At 46.6% G+C, this 24925-nt stretch overlaps 2 protein-coding genes and 3 non-coding genes across 5 annotated transcripts in view; all 5 read right to left on the bottom strand.

Annotated features, from left to right (window-relative positions):
* Positions 1-119: 119 nt before the first annotated feature.
* On the bottom strand, positions 120-5406 carry HSPA8 (heat shock protein family A (Hsp70) member 8). Its single transcript, XM_040616069.1, has 9 exons — positions 5284-5406; positions 4305-4514; positions 3572-3777; positions 3329-3481; positions 2671-3226; positions 2141-2343; positions 1610-1808; positions 1105-1337; positions 120-586 (listed from the first exon to the last, which is right to left on the bottom strand). The coding sequence occupies exons 2-9, from the start codon at positions 4507-4509 to the stop codon at positions 401-403; spliced, it is 1941 nt and encodes a 646-aa protein (XP_040472003.1). The 5' UTR covers positions 4510-4514; positions 5284-5406; the 3' UTR covers positions 120-400.
* On the bottom strand, positions 914-1010 carry LOC121098415. Its single transcript, XR_005831270.1, has one exon. It is a non-coding gene; the product is annotated as a small nucleolar RNA SNORD14 (small nucleolar RNA).
* LOC121098414 lies at positions 1896-1992 on the bottom strand. Its single transcript, XR_005831269.1, has one exon. It is a non-coding gene; the product is annotated as a small nucleolar RNA SNORD14 (small nucleolar RNA).
* LOC121098416 lies at positions 2417-2508 on the bottom strand. Its single transcript, XR_005831271.1, has one exon. It is a non-coding gene; the product is annotated as a small nucleolar RNA SNORD14 (small nucleolar RNA).
* A 4054-nt stretch (positions 5407-9460) lies between the features above and the next one.
* Positions 9461-24925, bottom strand: part of LOC121098334 (CXADR like membrane protein) — a 44966-nt gene continuing 29501 nt past the window's right edge. Inside the window, exons 2-7 of the mRNA XM_040616209.1 lie at positions 18464-18621; positions 17551-17752; positions 16582-16749; positions 16087-16209; positions 14360-14501; positions 9461-12971 (exon numbers count right to left, since the gene is read on the bottom strand). Coding sequence (XP_040472143.1) covers positions 12677-12971; positions 14360-14501; positions 16087-16209; positions 16582-16749; positions 17551-17752; positions 18464-18621 — 1088 coding nt within the window. The 3' untranslated portion in view covers positions 9461-12676. The remainder of the gene's footprint in view (positions 12972-14359; positions 14502-16086; positions 16210-16581; positions 16750-17550; positions 17753-18463; positions 18622-24925) is intronic.

Raw genomic sequence — 24925 nt, 5'->3', positions numbered from 1 at the left:
TTGAAGGTGATGTGCCACCAACAGCCCTGCCCCCAGATAATAAACCTGGCCCTTGCCCCGTTACCAAACTGATTTTCCCCTTTTACTTCCTCCTTTACAAAAGACAACAAACATTATGATGCCCATTAAATAGTTTTTATTTCTTAGGACAGATTTTGCATTCCCACTTGTTTACAGTACTGTAAAGTGCAACGGTATTCATCACCCCTCCTGTGCACATGTTCAAGTATTTAAAATGCCCAGAAATCTTTTTTATTTTATTTTTACAGCAGCTCAGTTATGGAGTTTTAACCTGGCAAAATACACCCAAGATGTGCCTACAGGTTTGGGTCCTTCAATCTACCCCCCAGCTGGGGGTCCTCCAACACTAACTGCTAGTGGAATGCATCTCCTGGGGCCTTTAGTCCACCTCCTCAATGGTTGGTCCAGAAGAGGCTCCACCAGACGGAGGTGCTCCACCACCAGGGAATCCACCAGGCATCCCACCAGGCATCCCACCTGCGCTCTGGTACAGCTTGGTGATGATGGGGTTGCACACCTTCTCCAGCTCCTTCTGCTGGTGCTCAAACTCCTCCTTCTCGGCAGTCTGGAAGAGACAAGAGCTCAGTACCTGCTGCCCTCACCCACTGATAGAGGCCTGAGGGGGCTCACCACCACCCACCACCCCCCGCGCTCATTTTTTAGCCCATCACCAGCCCTAAGGCAGACTTGCTCTGGACTGGATGCAGGAGTGGTGCTGCTTGGACTAGATCCAGCAAAACCAACCTGCTGATTTGGGACTGCCTCCCTGCCATCAATCCTAGAGCCAGTGCTGCTCCTGGAGCAACAGGACCTCAGATCACACTAGGTAAGATCATACTTGCAAGCCAGCCAGCCAGAGGCACTGACAGTGCTGTTTGCTTGCAAACCATGGTCGCTCAGACATCCAAGGAAGGTACTTGGACCAACACAAGTCTTTCGACTTCTGGTGGAAACTACGAATGGCTTTGGAATCATTTTCATCACAGCAACCAGTAGTTAGTTCTCCTCCATCCTCCCAGGCTTACTTCTAGTGTCTGAGCTACAAAGAATGAACACTCCAACCAAACACAGAACATGACGTACCTGGTTCTTGTCCAGCCAGTTGATGATTTCATTACACTTGTCCAGGATTTTCTGCTTATCTTCATCAGAGATCTTGCCCTGGAGCTTCTCATCTTCAACAGTAGCTTTCATATTAAATGCATATGACTCCAGGGAGTTCTTGGAAGACACTTTATCACGCTGCTTCTCATCTTCTGCTTTGTATTTCTCTGCTTCCTGAACCATCCGCTCGATGTCCTCCTTGCTCAGACGGCCTGCAGAACAGAGCAGCAGTTCAGACAGTGTTTTCATTTCACTTGGGCAGGGAGGCAGTGAAGAGACTCATAAGCTATTGGGTGCCCTCATCTTAAGCCACTTCATGTACCTCCTTAGGAACTCACGGATCCCTGTACTAAAAACAGGGCTCACTCCTGTCAGTCAAGCTGCACATACATTACAGCCACGGTCCGATGACACTGTAAGGCAGCCTGACAAACCAAGCCCAAGCAACAAGCCACTCTCCCACCTACAGAACACAGATCCTTACCCTTGTCATTTGTTATTGTGATCTTGTTCTCCTTGCCAGTGCTCTTATCCACAGCGGACACATTCAGGATGCCGTTGGCATCAATATCGAAGGTTACTTCAATCTGAGGTACACCTCTGGGAGCAGGGGGAATACCGGTCAGCTCAAACTTGCCCAGCAAGTTGTTGTCCTTAGTCATAGCACGCTCTCCTTCATACACCTAAAAAAGAAGCCGTAAAGTCAAGTCATAAATTAAGTTTGACCACATGATTTAATCATCACAGGGTATTATCCCAGAGTGACATGGTCGCTCAGACATCCAAGGAAGGTACTTGGACCAACACAAGTCTTTCGACTTCTGGTGGAAACTACGAATGGCTTTGGAATCATTTTCATCACAGCAACCAGGCAGCTACAAGCATCTCCTGCTAACTGCAAGAACAGTACACCTCTGGCCTCAGATTTTCTTCCAGTATCACCCGCTGCAAGTGCTGCCAGGGCCTTGCAATTCCATGAGCACACTGACCATTCACCCTGGTGTTGCTTTCCTACCTGTATCAGCACACCAGGCTGGTTGTCAGAGTAAGTTGTGAACGTCTGAGTCTGCTTGGTGGGGATGGTGGTATTCCGCTTGATCAGGACTGTCATGACACCTCCAGCAGTCTCAATACCGAGGGACAGAGGAGTCACATCCAAGAGCAGCAGATCCTGCACATTCTCAGACTTGTCTCCAGACAGAATAGCAGCCTGAACAGCTGGAAGAAGAGAAAAAGATCATTAAGAACCCTGCAACAGACACCCCCTCACAGGACAGCTAAAGCCCATGGCTCGCTCAGACATCCAAGGAAGTTTTTTGGCCATCATTAGTAGACTTCTGGTGGAAACTACGAATGGCTTTGGAACCTGATTCATCATTGCAAGTCAAAGTTAAGCTTCCTACTGCTTTGAAAAGCTTTACTGATTCAGGTGGAATACCCAGGGCCTACACCAACCACTACTGCTCCGACACTAGTTCGGATAGTATGGGGTTTGCCAACACCACCCAGCAGTTTCAGCATGGAGATGCTGGGTTTCATCATTACCTGCACCGTAAGCCACAGCTTCATCTGGATTGATGCTCTTGTTCAGCTCTTTGCCATTGAAGAAATCCTGCAGCAGTTTCTGTATCTTTGGGATACGGGTTGACCCACCAACCAGCACGATGTCATGAATCTGCGATTTGTCGAGTTTGGCATCCCGCAGGGCCTTTTCCACAGGATCAAGGGTGCCACGGAACAGGTCAGCATTCAGCTCTTCAAAGCGAGCTCTGGTAATGGACGTGTAGAAGTCAATACCCTCATAGAGAGAATCAATTTCAATACTGGCCTGCGTGCTAGAAGACAGAGTACGCTTTGCACGCTCGCATGCAGTGCGGAGGCGACGAACTGCTCTCTTGTTCTCACTGATGTCTTTCTTGTGCTTGCGCTTAAACTCAGCAATGAAGTGGTTGACCATGCGGTTGTCAAAGTCTTCTCCACCCAAGTGAGTGTCACCTGCGGTGGATTTCACCTCAAAGATGCCATCTTCAATAGTCAGAATTGACACATCAAAGGTGCCACCTCCAAGGTCAAAGATAAGAACATTCCTCTCAGCACCAACCTGGAGGAACAGATCAATTTTTGTAATGCCATACATTTTTTACTACCAGTTTGTCAGGTTTACTAGTTGGGACATCAGAGAAGCAGTCACTCCACAACATACCTTTTTGTCCAAACCATAGGCTATTGCAGCAGCTGTCGGCTCATTGATAATTCGCAGCACGTTGAGCCCTGCAATGGTTCCAGCATCTTTTGTAGCCTGACGCTGAGAGTCATTGAAATAGGCTGGCACAGTCACCACAGCATTAGTAACAGTCTACAGAAATAAAAAGGCAAGAAAATCAGTTGTGTGTTAATTACTCACACATACAAACTATTCAAGTTTCACTTAAGTCCTATATCTCACCTTCCCAAGATATGCTTCTGCAATTTCCTTCATTTTGGTTAAAACCATAGAAGAAATTTCTTCTGGATAGAAACTCTTTGTCTCGCCTTTGTACTCCACCTGCACCTTTGGTCTGCCAGCGTCATTCACCACAGTGAAAGGCCAGTGCTTCATATCAGACTGGACAACAGAGTCATCAAATCTACGGCCAATCAACCGTTTTGCATCTGGAAAAGAAGAGTTGGCCATATTAAGTATGTTCATTCACAGCAAAGAATGTGAAGCTCTTCCTAAAAAAGGCACAAACCCCTGCAACACTACACTGAACCTGGGATTATTACCTGCCCGTCAACACCCAGCTGCAGGCACTGCCTAGTTTCACCTTTTGGATATTCATTAACACATCAGCATGGCCTCACAACTACCACAGCAGCAGTACAGCTGCTGCGCCATAAGCTACGGTGCAGTCTTGGAATTAACACTGAAACACTTGGTCAAGGCCACTTAACACTAACTGCCAAGAGCCACCTGCAGGACAGGTTTATAGCTGAAGGCACAGACTTTGCCTGAATATAATAAAGATTTAATTATTAATTAATACAGTTGTATTAGCCAGAATAAAAAGAAACCGAGTTTTCCTTTCCAAGGGGAAGCTTTAACAACGTTATCTGTCAGTAATTCTTGTGACCCGGACACATCTACCATCAAGACGCTAAGCTTCTGTGCATGAAGTATGCAAACCTTGAAGCCTTACCAAAAACTGTATTGGTTGGATTCATTGCAACTTGATTCTTTGCAGCATCGCCGATCAACCTCTCGGTATCTGTGAAGGCAACGTAGCTTGGCGTGGTCCGGTTGCCCTGGTCATTGGCAATGATTTCCACCTTCCCGTGCTGGAAGACGCCAACACAGGAATAGGTGGTGCCAAGATCGATTCCAACAGCTGGTCCCTTCGACATCTTGTCTGAAAAAAAGTTATAATATAAATTAAGTTGTGAAATTTATAACGGGAATGAAAATGTTTTCATTGCTCGGATAGGCGGGGTTTTAGCGGTAACTGCCGGGTGGCGCAGCCCTCCCCACCCCCCCCCCGTGGTACCGCGCCGGGCCCAGCGCTCCTCCCCGCGCATCACGTGCCCGCGGGCGGACATCTTGAGGGCTGGGGGATGGAGCCCGGCGTGGGCCGAGCCTGCCGGGCCATGTGGCCTGGCACAGCCCCAGTGCTGCTGCGACACCGGCTCCCCCCGCCCCGCCCCCCATCCAGAGACACAGCGCCTCCCTCTCTTCCCCCCCCCCCCCCCCCCCCCCCCCCAATGTGGCAGCCCCGCACACCCACCGCTTCACCCCCCCGCCCGCGGGACTACAAACCCCGGCATGCCCGGGGCGCGGCCCCGCCTCACACCGTCCTCGGACGCTCCCCGCGGGAGATAACATGGGCGCCCAGTCTCCTCTATCCCTCCTTCCCCCCACCCCACGGCTACTTTTAAAAGAACAAAAGGAAGAAAAACGTGAAAATCGCCTCTAAGTCCCATTTAGCAAGGAAACGAGCCACAGCGCACGAAGCTCTGCGGAACCGCCGCCACAGCGCACGGATGAAGAAAAAAGCCGCATCGCCGCAGCGAGCAAAGGCCCCCAGCCCCCCAGCCCGTTCTCCCGCCACCCAGGACCCCCCCCAGCGCACGGGCTCCTCAGGCGGCGCCCAGGCCACCGCAAGGCCCCACAGGCCCCGTTACCTGAGCGGCGCGGCTGGGCCCGAACGCACAGAAAAGAAGATCCGTGTAAGCTGCTCCTCAATGAGACTGGTCAGCGCCCGCCCCGCCGCCTTTATATACCGCCGCAGAACCTTCCAGAAGCGCCCGCCTCTTTTCTCCGCTCCAGCCAATCCGCTGCGGGCTCCGCCGCCCTTCCCGCCAATGGCCGTCCGCCGGAACCCGCACCCTCCGTGACGCACACAGGAAGGGGGCGTGGCGCCGGCCGGCCGGCATTCTCGAACCTTCATGCGCTTTCCCTCTCCCCCGCCCCAACCACCCACCGCTCTGCACCGGGCGGGGGCGGAGCTTCGCTTGCGCGGGAGCCAATGAGAGCCTCCAGCGGCCGCATGCCGGTGACGACACCACTGAGCGGGGGCTAAAGGAGCGGGCGGGGAGGGAGGGATGGAACGGCAGCCAATCGCAACACGCCGCCCGGAGGCTCTTTGCATATTTCGCGCGCGAAGGGAAGGCGCCTTGGGGTGGGGCTGGCCAATCGGCTGGCGGGCGATTTGCATGGCGGGCGGCGGGAAGGGGCAGCGGGGCGGCGGCACAAGATGGAGGCGCCCGGGGCCCGGCTGGCGGCGTGCGGCCTGTGCGCGGCTGGGGCTCCCCGGGCCGGCCCCGCTCCCCGGGCCGCTGTGCGTGCCCCTCGGCGCGGCTTCTGCCCCGGCCTGAACGCCCGGCCCCGCACGCTCCTAGCGGGCCGGCGGCAGCGTTGGCGGCTCCACGCAGTGGTGTCCGATTAAACGCAATTAACAGCCGAATTAACGGCAGGCGAATCAAATCCGGACGGCAAGGAGCGAGAGGTGCGGGGGGCCTGCCCTGGGAGATGACCTCTGCCCTGGCAGTAATGGCGGCATCCCTGGTGGCAGGCTGGCCTGGTAGATATCCATCCTCCATGTTCCCAGCACCATAACCTTGTACTGGCATCTTCCATGTTCCCAACACCGTAACCTTGTACTGGCATCTTCCATGTTCCCAGCACCGTAACCTTATACCGGCATCTTCCATGTTCCCAGCACCGTAACCTTATACCGGCATCTTCCATGTTCCCAGCACCGTAAGCTTGTGCCGGCATCTTCCATGTTCCCAGCACCGTAACCCTGTGTCACCATCTTCCATGTTCCCAGCACCGTAAGCTTGTGCCGGCATCTTCCATGTTTCATGGAACCAGCCAAATGTAACGCTGTCCCCCCCCAACACCTTCGCTCCCACCCGGGCTGAGGGAACTGTGGTGGCCCAGGGCATCACTGGTTTCTCCCCACAGCAGAGCCCACCCCCCACAGCACCTCCACTCTTACTTTTTAATCCATCCTAATTTTTTCTGGCCCGTAATCGGTGCTAGCGTGCCAAACCAAGGGGCAAGTTAACACACCTATGCGTGCTGCTGCGTGCTCTCGGTGTGACAGACTTCAGTGGAAAGGAAGGAGGAGGCTGGGAATGGTGGAAAAGTCCGGCTGCTCCGTGTCCTTGGGGATGAGGCGAGCGGAGGGATGACGGGGGATGTTCAGCTGGTCTCAGCGCCTTAGGCTGAAAGCTGATCAGAGGTCATAAATCACGGAAGGTCAGGCTCTAGCAGGAGCGCTGGGGATTGCATCCAATGTTTACATGGCATAAAACGCTGACTGGAAAAGTCCGGGGGAGTTGCTGGGAGGAGGGCTACACACCCAGCTACCCTGGGCAAAGGCATGTCCAGCGTCAGGGGTAAGAACTGCATGCGAAAGCGTTTCTGGTGTTCTCTTAACATTGCCCGCAGGGCTGGGCTTAGAATCACTCCTGGTGACTGCTTGCAAAGTCCCGTGCACGGGGGGCACTGAACAATGTCCCCTTACCCCGACTGACTGACCGTGTGTCCTCCGTGGCCTTGCTGCACACAAGCCTGCACCCCGAGACAGGTCCGGGTGTCTGTCTTTCACAGCAGTTTTCAGTGACCTCTCTTAGGGAACATGACACAGTTGCCCCTGGTCAGCTGACAGCTGCTAACCCATTATCAGGCCACTAACGTGCAGATTCCCATGGCCACACGCCACCAGGCTCCTGTGGCGGGAATGTTGTCCCACGGGAAAGTCACTTGTGCCAAGCGACAGTTTGTGGCTGTGCCACACGCAGGGCTGGGACCTGAACCAGGATCTCTGGCTGACAACGGAAAGCACAGGATGGAGTTAGAACCTGGGTGTAGGAGTGTAGAGACAGAAGGAGCAACAGCAAACGGAAAGGGGCTCCACATCACAGAGCTCTCGCTGTTACTCTCCTGAGCCTTTAAAGATAAGGGTGGTCGATACGAATCATCACCCTGTATCTGACGGGTATGGCATGCCAAGCACACTCCACCCTGTCCGGAGTACAGAGATGCTCCCGAGGCACGTGGTGCTAACTTGCACTGAACACATCGCCTACCAAGTCTCGTAGGAGCAGTGCTGTTAGCAAGGGATTGCCTGCGCTTTTTTTTTTTTTTTTTTTTTTGTATTTGGTTGGTTGTTTTTGTTTGTTTGTTTGTTTGTTGTTTTGTTTTTTTTTTTTTTTAATCATGAGCAGAATATCAGTAGGACCCAAGAACAGCACCACCTGCGCCTTGAAATTAAACAGTGACATTTAGATGTGCAACCGTACTTTGCACAGCAGACTGATAGCAAGTGAAGGCAGCCTAAAACAGTGAGTCAGTGCAGGGAGGAGGGCAGTTTGGCAAATGATTCATTACATTAGAAATTAAGGGCTGTTAGCATACTGGACGAAAGTAGCTGATTTACTGCGTATCAGAAAAAATAAGGCTCAGCAGGCTGGACACCGACAAGTATTCTGTGTAGAGTTTTTTCAAATGATGACTTCCAACATCATCTTTTGAGGCCAATTTAGTACATTAGAGATGAAGGACTGTGTCTCCTTTAAGCATTTAAAACAGAATTGAGAAGACAGTGGAGATTACCAAAGCCGTACTTCCTTAATCACAACGGTGGCATTTGTTATTTATACACTTGCATCTGTACACCGCAGCTGAAGTTTGAAAATCACACGTTTCCAAGGCAGTCCCTTCTCCTTCCCACCCTGTTCTCCCCCTTCAGTGTGTCAGCACAAACTGATCCAGGTTTAAAATAACCCAAGATTCCTGATACTGTACAAAAGTATGCAATTGCACAACTCCTCAAAATGTGCATCGCGTAATCAGGATTTTGGATGTCATCAGCTCAGGAGGGAGCCAGCAATAGCATTTCCTCATGAATCAGAGGCAGACAGAAAGGCACGCCTAGGAGACCACCGTGTTGTCACCGTATTTCAAATACAGTTTAATTATGTTGCAATTTTTTACTCCCAGATTTCAGAATCGAGAAGATTGCCGATGTTGGGAGACGTCTGTGCAAAACAGCCCCAGGGAAAGAAGGCTGAGCCACTGCGAGAGAAATCAACCACAGCCACAACTAGTTACCCTAAATTCCACCTGCAGCTCCCTGTTGGCCAGTTCAAAATATTTATCTGCTGAGATCTGAACTGGCTGAAGATGGCTCATAGCTGTTCAAGGTTTCATTGTCGTCTCACACACAGTTCAGGAGATAAACTGAAACACGCGCCGGGTGGTTGAGAAGTAAGGTCACAGCTGTGGGAGTGGGAGGGCAGTGCCACCGCGGGCTTGTATCTGTGCTGTGTCTGCGCTGGCACTATTTACCGTGTTAGCCTGAAGCATCTACATCCTAAGCCAAGAGATCTCCAGTGAAATAGCTGCATGGAAGTCAAAACACCATTTGCTTCGATACGCCCAAGGTTTCACATATTTCATACCATGTCACATAATTCAGGCTGCAAAAAAAGACCAGCTTCCCCACCCTTTCTAAGCAAATATGCATGTAGTCCTTGTTAGCTGAAAAATGTTATTTCTGACTCTCTGCTTTTTCCCTTGGATTCAGCTTGACAGCATGTAACACATCATACCACAGAAGATGGAGCATCAGTACAAGTTTAGTTGAGCTGTAGCACTTGAAGCTGCAGCACATTTATTTATAAAACAACCAACCAAACAAAAAAATTTACGAAATCAATGATTCAAAGGAATCAATAATAAATATTTGCTTTCCTCTGAGTTTTTCAGACACAGTACAAGTACACCAATTATAGCAGGTAGAAGAGATGTAAGCTTAGTTTAGCTGTCGAGAAACAAAAGCAAACTACATAACGTTGTATGCATTTAATCACACTAGTAATAACTGGTATATGACAGTAAATGCTTTAAGTACACTATTTTACAAAATAGAGTTTGGCTTATGGTTTATTTGCTTCTGTTGTGCAACTCCTAATAGTATCATCCGGAGCTCAGAAAAGTGTCCCTTTGAAAAAAGAATACCTTTGAAATTATCTTTTTCATGTTTCCTTTTCCCTTTGGGCTTCACGCTAGCGACTGAAGTGCTCAATTCACTTTGTGTTCACCTGTGAGATCACTGACGTGTGGACTGAAAAGCACCACCAAAAAGCATTTCTTAGTGATTTTAAATCACCGCAGTGCCCATATTTTCTACCCAGGGCCACACACACCTTTGCATCTTTGTTCCACGGCAGGAGATGGCCACGGTGCTTTTTCTGACACCGTTTGTATGCAGGGCAGCCTGTACCTGCCCAGACAGCAGGCGTATACACTGTCTGCTTCCCAACGGGGCTTGGAACAGCCAGGAATGAACTCACACACCAGGCTTCAGCAACTGCTTCCAGATTCTTTGCACCAAGGTCCATAAACCTCATCCCATGCAATTAGGCAGCTCGTATGACAAGGAGTGACTTCTCTGCTCCGGGAGAGTGGAGACCAGGAGAAGGCTGCCACCGCTGCTTGTCCTGCAGCCTGTTCTCGGGGGCCTTCAGGAGAGAGCCTGCCAGGAGCAGGGTGGGCAGATTCTCCTAGCCAGCAGCAAGTGGCCTCTAGGCTGTCAACAGAGGATCCTAATTGTAGCTAATTACAACTCTGGCCAGTGACTCAAAGCTAGCCTGCAGCATTTGGGACTCAGACTGTAACCAGCTCAACCGTTTGAATTGTTACCCTTATTTTGTGGTAATGAGCTTCTGCTCGCTAAGGCGGGTATTCTTCCTGGGGAAAAGCACTCCTGTTTTTATACGCATAGAGTAAGTATCCTCAGACGCAACACATAACATTAAGCACAATAAGCAACCATAGATGAAGCCACAAACTACTTCAGCAGTCCTGCTCATGCTTTTCGGGACCTTCCTGGCTCTGGAGTACCTTGTAGGTGCTTTGGAGTGCCTAAGCCTTCAGCATCCAGGGAAAGAGCAACTGCAGAGGAGCCACAGACACTTACAGCTGCTGCTTCCAAGCAGTGACAGCCACTGCCAAATCCACCAAAGCACAGCTGATCCAGGAACGCGCCTCTGGAACATCCAGGGAAAGCGTGTAGGTAAAATGAGATGGTATCCAACACCACCAGCTGTCATGAAAGCAGAAGCTTATCAAACACCTAATTCCAGATGTCTCCTTTGTTTAAATCTAGGACTCAGGGCTGCCTTCCCTGCACAACAGATCAGTACTTGTCCTGCCAGGGGTGGCTGGGTTGACTCTGGGGTAGAGAGAGCAAGTGAAGTTTTGATACATGTGCTGAAAACGTGTGACTGCTCCTAGAAAGAGAAATTCTTGGATAACGTAGGGCAAGTTTGAAAACTATTTCCCGTATGGAAGTAGCCCAAGCAGGGCTTGGCTTTGGTCTGATTGTCTAAGACCTCAAGCAAAGAAGCTAGAATTTTGGGTCAGTCAGAAAAGGAGATTAATGACAGTCCTTGGAGTGAAAGAATTATAGATCTGTGGTTCTTCTGTGCTGATCCGTCTCCCATAGACCCATTCCGCAAATTGGAGAAAGCCTTCCTTTCTTCAAATAATAATAAAAAAACCAAACCCACCTCTTTTTTTAATAGAAAATCATCAGTCCAAGAACACAGGAATCTAGAACCTACAAGCGCCGTGTCTTGTGTGTAGTAGTGCCAAGTCCTTCAGAGGAAAACATAAATGACAGTTACACGTCTGCCTCCCGAGGAAGCCTGTTCCTATCTCCCATCATTTACTATCGGCCTTCAACTTGAAGTGTAAGACTTTATATTCCTTGGAAATATTTATTCTGGTTTATTTAATCACAGGAAATATTTTTATGATTCTTGCAATTTTCTAAGAGTCTTACTAAGGTTTAAGCCTTGACAATAGCATGTGGCCCAGCACTTAGTCTGTAAATGGGACAACGCACACAAGTATTTTCTAATGGAAACAGCACCGTGCTTGCATACCTGTCCCTTTTTACCTTAGCGAGTATTTTCCTCGCTACATGCTCTGTCACTATCCTCCAGGCTTACCTGCAAGCCTGAAGGTCAGCTCAAGAAACTGTTCAGTCTTGGGAAGAGCTCTCCCTAAGGCCTCTACAGCATCCCTCACCCCAAAACTGGTGAATTCACAGCCTGGCAATAGCAAAGATGTCTTCAAATGCTTCATCCAGGCTTTTTGGTAGATTAGTGGCCCTCACTTTTTCAGGTACTGCCTTCATTCTGGATTCAGTGCCCAGTTCTCACCACACTAAGGCTCGTTTGCCACAGATGCCACTCCAGTGGAGTTACTGTGGCTTTGCGGTGCTGACCATAAAAGCAGAGTCAGGCTCCTGGCCACATCCTCCCCAGGTACCTCATTAAGTTTATTCTGGCAATTAAAGCACCTTTGTTTCCTTGACATAAACTGCTCTTTCTCTTTAGTACAGAGGTTAGTTCAGATACATGCCTTACTGCTGCACCTCTTGACCTTTTTGAGTGATCCTTTGATTTCCACTTTAGTTACAGCCTCCAAAAGTGTTTCACTAGCAGACTGAATGCAGAAAACATCAAGCATCTGTCCGTTCCCTTTGAGGTTGAACACCAGGCTACCCTCAGCAGAGAGTCTGCCTGAAGATCTTCAGATAGGACAATGCATCTTTGAGAGAGTTCTCCAAAACCACTACAAAGGACTCTTCCCTCCCCACAAAACCTCTCTGGAATATTATGCATCTTTATGTCTCTGTTGATCCCTTTTAAAAATTCCTGAGGTTTGGCTTCATTTCATTTGTACAGCGCTTAGCTGTTGTAGTTTTGAAATTCTCAGTGTTCCATTTCCAAAAAAATAATTTAAAAAGAAGGCTCCCTTTTCCCTCAAATGTGTCTTTCTTAAAAAAAAAAATAAAAATAAAATTCTGTATCAGAATGTCAGTGCTGGAAGATGTAAGAAAGAGTTGAGTGGGAGGGCTTCTTGTGGTGTGAATAATCACAAGTGATCAAAATTAAGCTGACCAGGAAGATAACTAATCTAACAACTCCTATGTGGCTGGTGGTATGTGACGTGTTTCTGGACAGCAGGAGTCTCCAGATGGCTGGGGAGCCGTCACACGGTCTGGAACGCTCGGCTCTGGGCAGGCACCATGACCAGCGTGGCTCCCATTTTCATCAGGTTAGTGTAGTCGACTTTCTTTGGCTCCATTTCTTTTCCTTCCATCTCCCTCTGGCTGTACTGGGGAGGGGTTAGGTGGGGAGTAGCTTCCGTTGACAAAGTCCGTTGGCTGCGAGAGGCACTGTTGGCTGTCGACCTGGTTGAGGAGGAACCTGAGCGCGAGCTCCTGGAACCAGACGAAGAGGAACTGGGCTTGACGAGATGGGCTTTGGGTGCCTCCGCATCTTCTCTGCAATAAACAGATGACAGGGCTTAAATATCACGAGAACAGAAACACTTACACGTTTTACCAGAGTGAGCTGCTGCTGCAATAAGCACTTGCTTATCAAAACTGCAAATTGCCAGGCTGTATTTGTCCAGCAGTTTGAGCAAGGTACAGGGTTTTCTGAATTCTGCGCTATGTAACTTCGTGGATGGAGCTCCCCGTTGCTCTGCAGAGGTATTGGTCAAATGGGTTTGGAATATATGTGGCACACGATGGCTCTTTTTGTGTGGCTTGGAGGTCTGTGTGCCAAGGATCAGTGCAAACAGTTCAGCTAGAACTGTGTGCTCTGAAATCCTTACTCACAGTGCTAAACGACCTAGACAGGACTAGCTGAAACCAGTTCCTCTAGTTTAAAAAAAAAAAAAAAAAAAAAAGTGAGTAGTGAAAGAAGCGCAAGAACCAGGCCCAGAGAGAGGGGAGGTAACAGTCACGCGTGAAAAGGTGATACAAGAGGCTGAAGCTCAAACTAAGAAGGCATGTAAGACTGGAAAGCAAGGAGAACAGGAAAAAGGGAGGAAATCAGCAGTGACTCCTTCTTGCTGGCAACCTGACCATCAGGCAGAGCAATCAGCTGCTGACTGGATTGTAGAGATGCTTAATGGTACATAGATATCTTACGAGGGCAGGCAGTTTTACAAATAGACATAAGGATGGAACAAGGCAAGGGGTTTCTTCGTGGGCAGAAGCCACCAAACATCATCCCTGGAAATATCTTTTTCCAGTGCTTTGCTTCCTGGGAAGTTTAGGCTCAACTGGCTAGAGACAGATCTCTGCTTAGAGGAGTTAGGTGGCAGACCTCACACACACGTAACAGATGAGTTCAGAGAACCTGGGTCAGCGTCCTCGGTACGGCCCGCTCAGGGTGAGGCTTCTCAGCTCTGCACGCGGCAGCTCGGGGGATTTTTCACCCTGAGCTAAATCCAGAAGCACAGCTGTTCAGAACAGTCAAGAAAGACCCTGAGACCCTGTCTGCCTTGTAGCATTCCGAACAGAAACTGCAATTTAAAAGAAAAAAAACCCCAAACCCCTCTCAGAACCACAGTGGACAAGTGGGCTGAATTTAGTACTGGAGAGGATTATGCAAATGTTTTAGAATGTTGAAATTGCAGGTATGTGAGAAAATATTTTGTTAAGCTTTATGCTAATTTGTCAGGGGGGAGACATTCATCTATCTGATTTTCTGGGAAGTCTTCTTCACACTGTCAAGAAATTTGTCACTCGTATTTCAGGGAGACTTTAAAAGCTTTCTAGTACAACCTTTTAAGACACTTACACCTAGGTTACTTAGAACCACAGTGAAAAGACATGAAACTGAAAGAAGTGGGGGTGGGGGATTAAATAAAAGGCTTCACCTGATTTCATTTGGTGCCTCCTCTTCCTCATATCTCTTCTTTTCTTTCCTCCTTATTGTCAGCCTCACCACCAGGAAGAGGAGGGAGAGTCCCACTACCACACCACACACCGCTCCAGCGATCATGCCGATGTTTTGTGCATCTGTCATCCAGAAAACAAATGCGTTAGGCTGTAAACTCTCGCTAGGGTCATACGGCTCAGATGTTAGTCCACACTACGACTTCCAGCACCGGGGATAAATCAGAACAGAATGTATCAGTCTACTTATTTGGGAGTGTCTCCACGCAGAAGTTGAACCAGTTTATCTTCAGGCTTTGTTTCTAAACCTGAGCTAACAGTGAGAAAAGTGCTCACCTCTGGAAGGGTGGGATCGCTAGTGCTATGCCTTCAGCTATGGGTCAGAATTGAAACGAGGAAGAAAAATCCTAAGAGCACTGAGGCACAGAAAGTAGAGACAGACAGGACAACCCACATGCAAAACAAAGCACCAAAGAGTTTCCTAGAGGCAGAAGAGTGTTTAAACTACAAATGTTTCCCCATGAGGATTTTTTTCCTCTTCAACTCACCCAGAAATGATTACAATCCACTTGCAGAATGAATTATTCAATTGGGGGAAAAAAAGTGACCTGAGGGGGATAGAGAGGAAGGAGAAAAGGAAGACCATACTGTGCAGATGCAAGGCATTTCTCATCCAAACTAACAAAGTTAATGAGATCCTAGTGTATATGTGCCCTTGGTTGATATTTTGTGACAACTTCTTTTGATAAGAATGATTAGGTTGGGTTTGGCTGAAAGTTGTTTCCTTAAGACTCATCCCTGTGGAGGGTTTAGCAAACCAAAGTGAGGTTTTAAACCAATTCAGTTCAATTGGCATAAAACCTGCCTGGATGCTTTTACTTCAGATGCCTGAGGCGAATGGGTTTTCTTTGCTACATGACCATATTCCAAGTTAATTCAGGCCTGGCTGGGCAGAAAAATTCCAAAGCTGTGGGATCTCCAAGAAGATACTTATCTCTTTGCAGTCTTATCACAGCAGTTGCAGCTCCTGCTGATCTCCCTAGAGCTGCATATAAAAGCCTGAACTGTATTGGATTTGTCATCAATGCTGGTGCTACACCCCTCCCTTTGCTTGCATGCATATGCAAAGGGCGCAGGTATTTAGACATGCACACACCCTTGATGGGATTAATCAGGTAGGATACTCATTTTAATCTCTGGTGTTCAGATCAGAATTTATTAAATCGGGATTAAAACCAAACTATGTCAAAAGCTGCTTTTTATTCTGCATGTCATGTCAAAGTTAGCCTTTCAGGTGCCTTTAGATAGCTTAACTGTCCCAAGTGCGACAAATATGTAATTTGGAATTGGAATGATGGAACATCCACATGGAGATTTTATACTTGAGCCTAATCTCATGCAATCACTCCAAAAGCTGGAGACTCTGGAATCTCTAACTCACTGGTTTTCCCCTCATATTTCATTAACCTTTCTCAAAATCAAATTTTTTAACAGACCAAAACATCTTAGCCCAAACGATGTGTTTGCCACCGCAGGTTATACAGAGGGCTGCTGTGCAAACCGAAAGCGCAATAAATAAGAACTATTCCATGTGATTCAAGAGTGAAAGGGCAAAGGTTGGTACAGAGTTTGCCAGTTGAGACGGGACAGCTGTGGAGCGGCGTTGCGCGTGCGCTGCTGCAAATATGGGTTACGTGCCAATACTTACGCTGCACTGTCACCTGGACAACACAACTTTCTTGTCCAGCCTCGTTGGTGGCAATGCATTGGTATAACCCTGTGCTCATCTGCGTAAGATTCTTCAGCAGGACTTGCCCAGGATTAGAAATGTCTGAAACAGGAAAAACACCACTGGGATTAATCTAAAGAAAAGGGTAAAAAACAGTATCAGTGGATAGGACACAGAAGCACAAATCGACCTTCCAGATCAAATCCGTTCGAGAACAATCAATGATGCCTCACAAAAGACCATTTGTCAGCCTTGAGCAAAACAATAAACAAACTCCTCATGCATTTCCTTGTTCAGGGTGCAGCACACCACACTGACCAGCAGCACTAGTGAGAGGAACCGTTGTATCACTGCTATGGCGGCCACCGAGTGATCCCCATTTGAAAAGCTGGCACGTCACCGTAAACGTGCACGTACACGTGGGCGGGCGGTTAACCGGCTTTGAGGGCTCGAAGGGGAAATGACCTGACTTACTGACTCTTGATGTAGGCGGGAGATGTTCAGCTCTCTCGTCCTCCTCATTTATGCGCTGCCATCGGTAGGAGATGGGTGCAGTGCCAGAGGCAGAACGGCACTGCAGGGACAGTTCCTTTCCTTCCAGCAGCTCCCCTTCTAGCCAGCATTTGGGCTTGGAAGGTTTTTCTAGAACAGAAGACAGTTCATGCAAATGCAGCAGCCTATTTGCTCAGCTTCCAAGAGCTGCCTTCTCTGGAATGCATTAAGGAATTACAGCAGTGATGTTTGTTAGGGGACTTTAGCTGCAACTGTGTGCAGCTTCATAGTCTAAGAAGCGGAGCTGGCTGGCTCAGACATAGAAATGACACATTAGAATACTCTGGGGCAGTTTGCCTCATGGATACTTGCATCAGTGGTGCTGTATCACTGTGTTCCTCTTCTAGGTATGATTTAGAGAACATCCTTCCCCTCCTCCTACCTCTCCAATTCTTCCTTCTCCCCACAGTACGTGGCGGGCCACAGTACTTCTTCCATGGCAGTACATGTGTACGTGAAAAAGCCAACCAACAGACTGAAATCAGGGCAGAGAAATGCTGACCCTGGTAGCTTTTTTGTCACCACTACCGAACTTGGATCAGTTTGGGGTTTTAGGACATGAACCCAGAGCCCTCAGCAGGAGATCTGGACAGGGTGATGGCCAGCTAAGCTAGAAGATCGGTCTAGTTTGTGTGATGAAATTATAGATAATTTGGAAAGAACAGTTCATATGATTTTGCAAGTAACTACACTTTCCACAAAACAGTTCTTTAGGCTCTTCCTGTGTCCTGTCCTTTGCCAAAAAATGCAAAGGCAGATATGGAGATGAACAGTGAAACCTGATCATAAGATGTCTTTGTGTATTTATACCCTGCTGAAATAAATCTCTCTCCAGGAAATGAGTCTAGTGATACTTTTTTTTTCTCTGGAAGAACAATAAAATGTCCTTACCTACAACCTTCAGGGTGATGCGAGCCCATTCGTACTGCCCAGCATTTTTAACTTTACATATGTACTTCCCCGCATCGCTGGACTGCAGGGATATGATTTGTAAGGATGCATCTCCAGCAAGGAAGTTGGATGTGAAGGAAACACGCCCTTTCTGTTCCTCATTCAGGTCATCATAAACACGGCCTCCAGAGTAAGTGATCACCTGAGGAGCGGAGACAGTCACTGATCAGCCGGTTGTAATTTTACTTTCACATGGAACCCCAGATCAAAGCATTTCCAGGAACTGCAGGCGAAGGTCCTGCGTGACTACGTGACTTGCCAGGGGTCACACAGGAAGCCTGTGGCAGGGTGGAAGATTAAACCTGGATTTCCAATCTGAAACTGATTAATCAGCTGTATTTAGGCTAGAGATTTATAATGGGAGCATTTATACTAGTGTCAGAATAGATGTCAGCTTATGCCACAATATACAAAAGCAGTCTTAAATTTGGGCTGGTTTTGGGTAGCTAATTTAAGTTACTGCAGACCTGATTTTTGTAAGTACTAAACTGTTATATTTTTCCTGAAAACAAGGTTTCAAGAACCGGGCCTACGAAAGCCAAGATCATTTCTGAAAACCTGAAGGGCAATACTGAAGTTTCGTTGATGGTGACTGACTACATAAGAGTGTTAGTTAAAGAAAACTGGATTGTAACACAACCTGTTCCAATACAGCACGTGTGACTATCGAATCATTCTCTTACGTTATAAATCTCGCTAAGTCAGTCAGCTGTGCTTTCTAAACGCTGCCTGCTTCATCAGAATAAGTTGCAAAGATCATCACAGAAGCCTTTTTAAAATCAATGGCTGCTGCTGCTGTCAACACAGAAATAAGAAGATTTTCTCAGCAGACGCTACCCATGGCTGCACTTACCGCTTTTTGCACCGTTTCAGAAATGTGCAGCAGCCACTCAATATCCAGGCTGCCCTGCTCCAGGAGGCCCAGGCGGTGGTGACAGGGCAAAGTCACGTTTTCTTCAGCCACTCTCTTAAATTCAGTCTGAGCTTTGGACAGCCAAACAGAACAGGAAGCTGAAAGACAGACGCCGGTAGTCAGGGGCAGGATTAAGGATGCATCTCTGCACTGACAAGTCTTCCCAGCTTAGGTTTCTTCCTCTTTTGCTTCACAGCAAAGAAAACCCAACAGTTTGGCTTCCTGGACAGATTGCAGCTGATGAAAGGGAACATCTATACATACACAGGCAGTTAGTTTCACACGAATACTTCAGCACGAAGAACAGATGGCTTCACACTCCAGAGCTGTCAATACTAAAGTCGCACCCACATCCTCTATGCACCCAACGTTTCAGATAACCTCCTCGGTTTTGCCTTCACCTTTTATTACCTTAACTCATAAGCAGTATTTCCACCCAGAAGACCCCTCAGAGCTCGTTGTTTGATTCCTGTGTCAGCCTGACAAGGCTCGGAGTCTCTTCCCTAAAACTGGAGGTTGTTCGTTATGTGCATCTCAGCACTGGAAATAAGAGACCAGCCCGGGAACCAGAGAATTAACCTTAAGAAAGGCATGGTACAAGTAGGCTGGTGAAGCGCCTTTGCAACAGAAAAAAAAACCCCACCGAAACCTCAAAACACATAAATTGTAAAAAACTGTTAGGACTTGGGAAAAAAAAAAAAAAAAGAAAAAGAAAAAAAGATGACATTGTTAAACTGAACCACGAGAGGGAAGCAGAGCCTTTTAAATGTTAGGCAGTAAAATCCAAAACGCACGTTAACTAAATCCTTAAAACCTGGACCAGGAGACGGTGTGCTGCAAAACCCCATGATGTTCAACAGCACTGCCTTCATTAGTCACTGCGAAACTCAAATTTATTTCCGAGTTTTTGTATACTGCATCCCCGTTAGAACTGGAGAAAAAAATATATAAGAGATCGATTCTTGGCTTTGTCCGTCTCCAACTTTTGGTAACACATGGATTCAGCCATGCTAAGTTAAAACTCAACTGATCTAAAAGATCAGAGGTATGGAAAATGTCAGGTATTTAGGCCAAGGTCCCCCCAGGTATGCTATGACACCAAATAAAAATTTTTCCAACCAAGTTTCCATGGGGATTTCTAGGGCAAAATTGCTGTCTGCCTTTTGCATATAAATCATCAGAGCACAGTTAGGTTGTTCTTAAGTTTTGCTTACAAGAAAAAAGCCTAAACCCATTATTTTTTTCCTGTGAAATGAAGTGAGATGAAGTATCTTGCTTCTTGGACCAGTTATTGTGAAACTGATGAAAACTGGGAGAGTTGGCAGCACTAGGAAGTCACATCTGTGACTGAACACACAATCCTCTGATGACATAGCAAGATTACTGGCAAGAGCATAAGAAGCTCTAGTTACATAGAGCTGAATTTGTTCCTGTATTTGTATTGAAACAGTGGATCTTTAGCCTTTCCTTTACCTTTCAGTGAAAAAAACCCCACAAAAAATTAAATCCAACATGATGCTTCCTCAGCTTTGTTCTGTTTCTTCAGGACTAACTCTGGTTTTGGACAGTTGATTCTGTCCCTGCTCCCATTTTCAGATCTGCCTGAGTTGTTGGCCTGACCGTCCCTCAGCTCCTGAGCTTCTGATACTTAATCAATACTTGCCAAGCACGTCTATAAAAGATCTTTTTCTACTGTATGCATGCACATACATAAAACAGAATGTTAAGACAGGCGGCGTGTTGCAAAGGATTAAGCTCTCCCCTACACAGATCTCTGCATGAATTGATGAGAGTGAAAGCTCCTTTTCAGCCACATTAGCTGCTTTCTTTAAAGGGAAAAGTAATCCAGTTTATCACTGGATTTGCTAGTCTCAAAGCTCCATCTGCCAAATACAATTATACATTCTGCCTAAGATGAACGCCTGCTCTCTCCTACAGCCCACATTGCTGCGGGCTGCCTTCATTAACGTGCTGACACTCGCTAGATGACTGATCAATAGGTTTAATTTGAGCACTGCAGTAGCGAGCATTCACATAACATTTACAACATTTTCAACGTCCTAGGCCAACAGAGCACAGCGGTTTTGTGCACACCTCACAGGGTATTCTACATTTTAAAATGTAGTTGTACATTAAAAGCTTTGACACGGATTATAAATCACTTTTTGAGGGGGTATAACAAGCATCATTTTCATTCCTCTCTGGCTTGAGCAGACTGTTTATAGAAGAGCTCACACCTTGGTCTGGTTCTCCTTGCCCTCAGCAAACATGCTCTGGATTTGAGAAAGAGCCCTGTGCTTATAAACTCATCTAAACAGGAGTAAGATCAGGGAGACATCCAGTGAGCTAGTGACTGCCAATTTCTTAAACACCCTTCATTTTTTCAAAGGTACATGCAATCAGAGCTAATTTGGAGCTGATTCACCATCGAACTGACGACAAGATTGTCACATACGTTGCATACTTTTCCATGACATGTCTGTCTTATAAGAAAGACAACTTGTCCCTTTAGTCCTTATTAGTTCTTTAATAATGCCCACAAACTCACAAAGTAATCTAAGTTTTTCAGGTGTTCTAGACCAGAGCCTCACTTCATTTTCTTTCCAGTCACCTATAACTGTGCAAAGTCAAAAGGAAGCTGAAAACAGCTCATAGAAGTACCCAACATAGGGTGCCAGTTACGGAAATTAAAATTACCCACAAAAAAATCCAGAGAGCGCTCAATGTGAACAAACCTCAAATTTTTCAATAGTTTGGGTAGGGTCTCACTGCAGCAAGCAGAGACGAAATGGAAGTTCTCCTTTAGGTACATGCTGCAATGTACGGTATATGCGTCAGAAAGAAAAAGAAACCAGAAAACATCCAGATTCCCTCTACTTTTAAGTTTTTTATTATGCAATAAAGAATAAATGCCCCCTGAAGTTTTTAGTTGCGTAGATGAGACCTAGCAAGAACAGGTCAAAGAAATGAGATTTTGCTCATAGTACTTTTACCATTTTTTTCCCCCCCTCACTCTGTGTAAGGTCCATTTCAATGAGTACTAAAGGTGAGTGCCTGCTCGGGGAGCACCCCTTGCTGCAACCGACACCCCCATGTGCTGGCCAGGACCTACCCGGGCTGGACTGCAAAGGCGGCTGGCTCCTGGCAAGCACTTTTGCCCTGCTGGATGGGTGCTCAGCAGGCTCCGCACCTTTCCCCCGAAGAGCCTGGCAGCCACACGAGGGCAGAGCCTGCTCAGAGTAACGCCGCAAGGGCTGGCAGCGGACAATAGGTGAAGACAATAGATTATTTTCCCAGAACTCAGATCCAAGTCTTGCTCAGTAATGCCACATATATGCAGGCTCCACAGTTCTTACCCCCCCCCCCCCCGAAAACCCTCTTCCCCACCCACATCCCGTGTGCAGCAAAAAGCAATTGGAAAATTGCTTCTTTCAGCTTTACTCAGGCCTTACTCGGTCTGTCCCATGACTTTAAAAAGGGGGTTTGGTTGGTTTTTCTTGCGGAGCAGGAACCCTGAGCTTATTGCAACTGCAGCATTTTGAAAGCATTGGCTGTGGGCCTGAAAAAGCAGCGCTGGGTGCAGTGCTGGACTGGGTGCAGTGCCAGACTGGGTGCCACTCGGCAGGCAAGGCAGTGATCTGCATGGGGGGCGGGGGGGGGGAGGAGAACAGCGTCATGTTGAAATGTTTGCTCTATTGTTCAGAAGACAATAACTCACCCAACACCCCGCAGACAAGGGAGAAAGATTATTATCCTTCATCCCTCACCGAGGTTTTACGTATCCAAGGAATACAGAGCAACAAATATTTTAAACAAGACCAAAGCTAGCGCACCTAAACAGAGAGCACCCACATGGCACGAGCACAGATTTATTAGGGGAAGGGCACAAAGGGATTTTTAGCCCTCAATAACAGGCTGTTCTGCCTTGCGTGCATAGCAGACTTGAAAGAAAAAAAGTGTAGACAATATCCTGCATCTTTCTTATGCAAAGATGCCAGTCAAAGTATTTCCCAGAACTCCTTTCAACATTTTTAAAAGGACTACTGATTTTTAATGTGTATTAATTTCAGAAACGTCAGCCCTTTGAAATGGGTGTAGAGGAAAGGAGCCATCTCCTGCTCTACGCAGCAAGTGCTGAGCAAACTGGGACTGTGTATTTGGCCTTACCACAGACTATGACTATCCAAACTGTGTTTTCATGTCTGAATCCTTAACACTATCTCAGACACTTTTATATATTTGCTGTTCTCAAGTTCAGTTTATTTTCAGTTTATTGGATAGTGCCTATCCAATAGCAAGCATATGTATATACACAAATGCACACATATACCACCAACATCAAATATACATAAACATACAAGCAGAATCAAAGTGAAAATAAATGTTTTGCTGACATTTTTATTTGTAGGCAAATGCATGTGCTAAAAGCTGAAGAGCTTCCAGATTTAAATCTTTCATTAGCTTCAGAAGGAGGTTTGAATTAGGGAGCAATGCTAAATATAGATTATACTTTTTAAAAAGTAATAAGTTGTGCTATATCACTTAACTGCTGGAATTAGGAGGAACAGCCTAGAAAAGATTCAGAAAATCAAGGTACAAGAAATCCATAATGCTTTTGTAGGCTCAGCCCAAACCATACCCACACAAAGTTCATTTAAGATGTGAATACCTAAAACGGGTCTTGACAATTTTCAGCTGCTCCTGGAACCTCTGAAGTTTATTCTCTAGCTATGCTTTTTATTATTTATTTTGGCTTTTTATCAGAGGTTACATTTGCAACAGACTATTCCAAGACACTGATGTCCAAGGAGGAGTTGAAATACAACATGTAATTTTCCTGCAGCTCAAGACATCCTGTCCTAGCACAAAGGGGAAGCTACCCGGGAAGCGAGTGACTTAAACTTGCTGCTGAAGAAACCTTTCTTCAGTACAACAAAAGCAGGAATTCCAATGGATTCTACACACAGAGTTTATAGCACTGTCTGGACAATTTCCATTTCACCTGTGATAGGTGCTCTGTCTGCTTTTGTTCATTAATATCAAAATGTTGCCTGGGTGAAAGTGTGACAGGAACAGTGAATAGCCACTGTTGTCAAGGCACATCACATCCCTTCCAAAAGAAGAACAGTCCCCTGCAGACAAGTTCTCAAGTGTAACCAATAATTTTGTAGTCTGATTTGGAGTCCTTCTTGGGATACTAAAAAATATTTGCCACATCTGTGTGATTCCACTATCTGGAAGTAGGGTCCTTCTCAGAAGGAAGCTTTGGTCATGTAGTCCTCCAAGTAACACACGCGTTCTTCTCAAAATCCAGGTAGGCTGTTGGAAAAAAAAAATAAATCCCACATCTAGGTGCATCCGCTAGTCCCATGCTATTGCTGGTCTCAGCTAGAACTGCAGGTTGAACCCCATTTTAGTCTAAATGATCCAAATATGCAAAACCCTTGTACTTAATTTAAATTAGCCCAAAGAATATGCACAAAATTATTCAGGCTTATAGTGCTCCTCTAGATAAAAAAATCCTGCACATCTGACTCTCCTTCTTGGGGTAAAAACATTTACCCCACTCAAGAAAATATTTGAAAACATATACCTAAGTTAGCTATATGCAAGAATAATACGTTTGAGAGTTAAAAACCAAAAAGCTCAGGACAGCCTGCCATGTTGAAACTTTGAACCACTTCTTCATGCCAGGAATTTAAGACATTTCACATCTGTTTGAGGTTGATCTTCCTAGAGTCTTGTAGGAAATAATTTACTAAGCTTCTTTATGGAAAAAGAAACGCCTCCCACCCACTCCATCCAGTGTCATTACAGTGGTAACGAGCAAAGCCTGAGCATTTTGCAATAAACAAATTAACAATTTTACATGCTTAAATAGGAGGCTAACAACTACTTTTATGGCCAAAGAATTACATCTTGAGTAAAACGTTAAGAGATGCTTAGAAGCTCAAATCAGTTAAGTGCTAAGGACACTACAGACACTAGTTCTACAGCTGAACATTCAGGAGACTGTAAGCCTTAAAAATCAAGATTTCTTGATAAATGAAACATTTTTTCCTCCTCTATTACTGTTCAGTAATGACAAGACACATGTACATCAAGGCTTTTATCTCCCCTTTGCCTCTTTTCCCCGGTTTCTGCTGTGGATAAACCAAGCTAGTAGATAGCTATGTTGGTTTATTCCAGAGCTGTAAGGAGAACCCACAAGGTTGACACCCCCTGCTCCCCCTCAGCCCACACTAGCCCTAACAGTTAGTTACCCTGACAGCATTTCAGGCCAAAATAAATATAAAATGGTGTCTTCTTACAGACAGTTATTTCACATTCTCTGCACAAGGGAGGAGAAGCTGGGGGCGGCCGAAGTCTCCTAAGGATAATTAGCTCAGCCAAGGCTGTGCT

This window comes from Falco naumanni, chromosome 16 (assembly GCF_017639655.2).
Source record: "Falco naumanni isolate bFalNau1 chromosome 16, bFalNau1.pat, whole genome shotgun sequence".
In the NCBI taxonomy this organism is placed as follows: domain Eukaryota; kingdom Metazoa; phylum Chordata; class Aves; order Falconiformes; family Falconidae; genus Falco; species Falco naumanni.
Note: the sequence above shows the minus strand (reverse complement) of the source record. Positions and strands in the feature narration are given on the sequence as shown.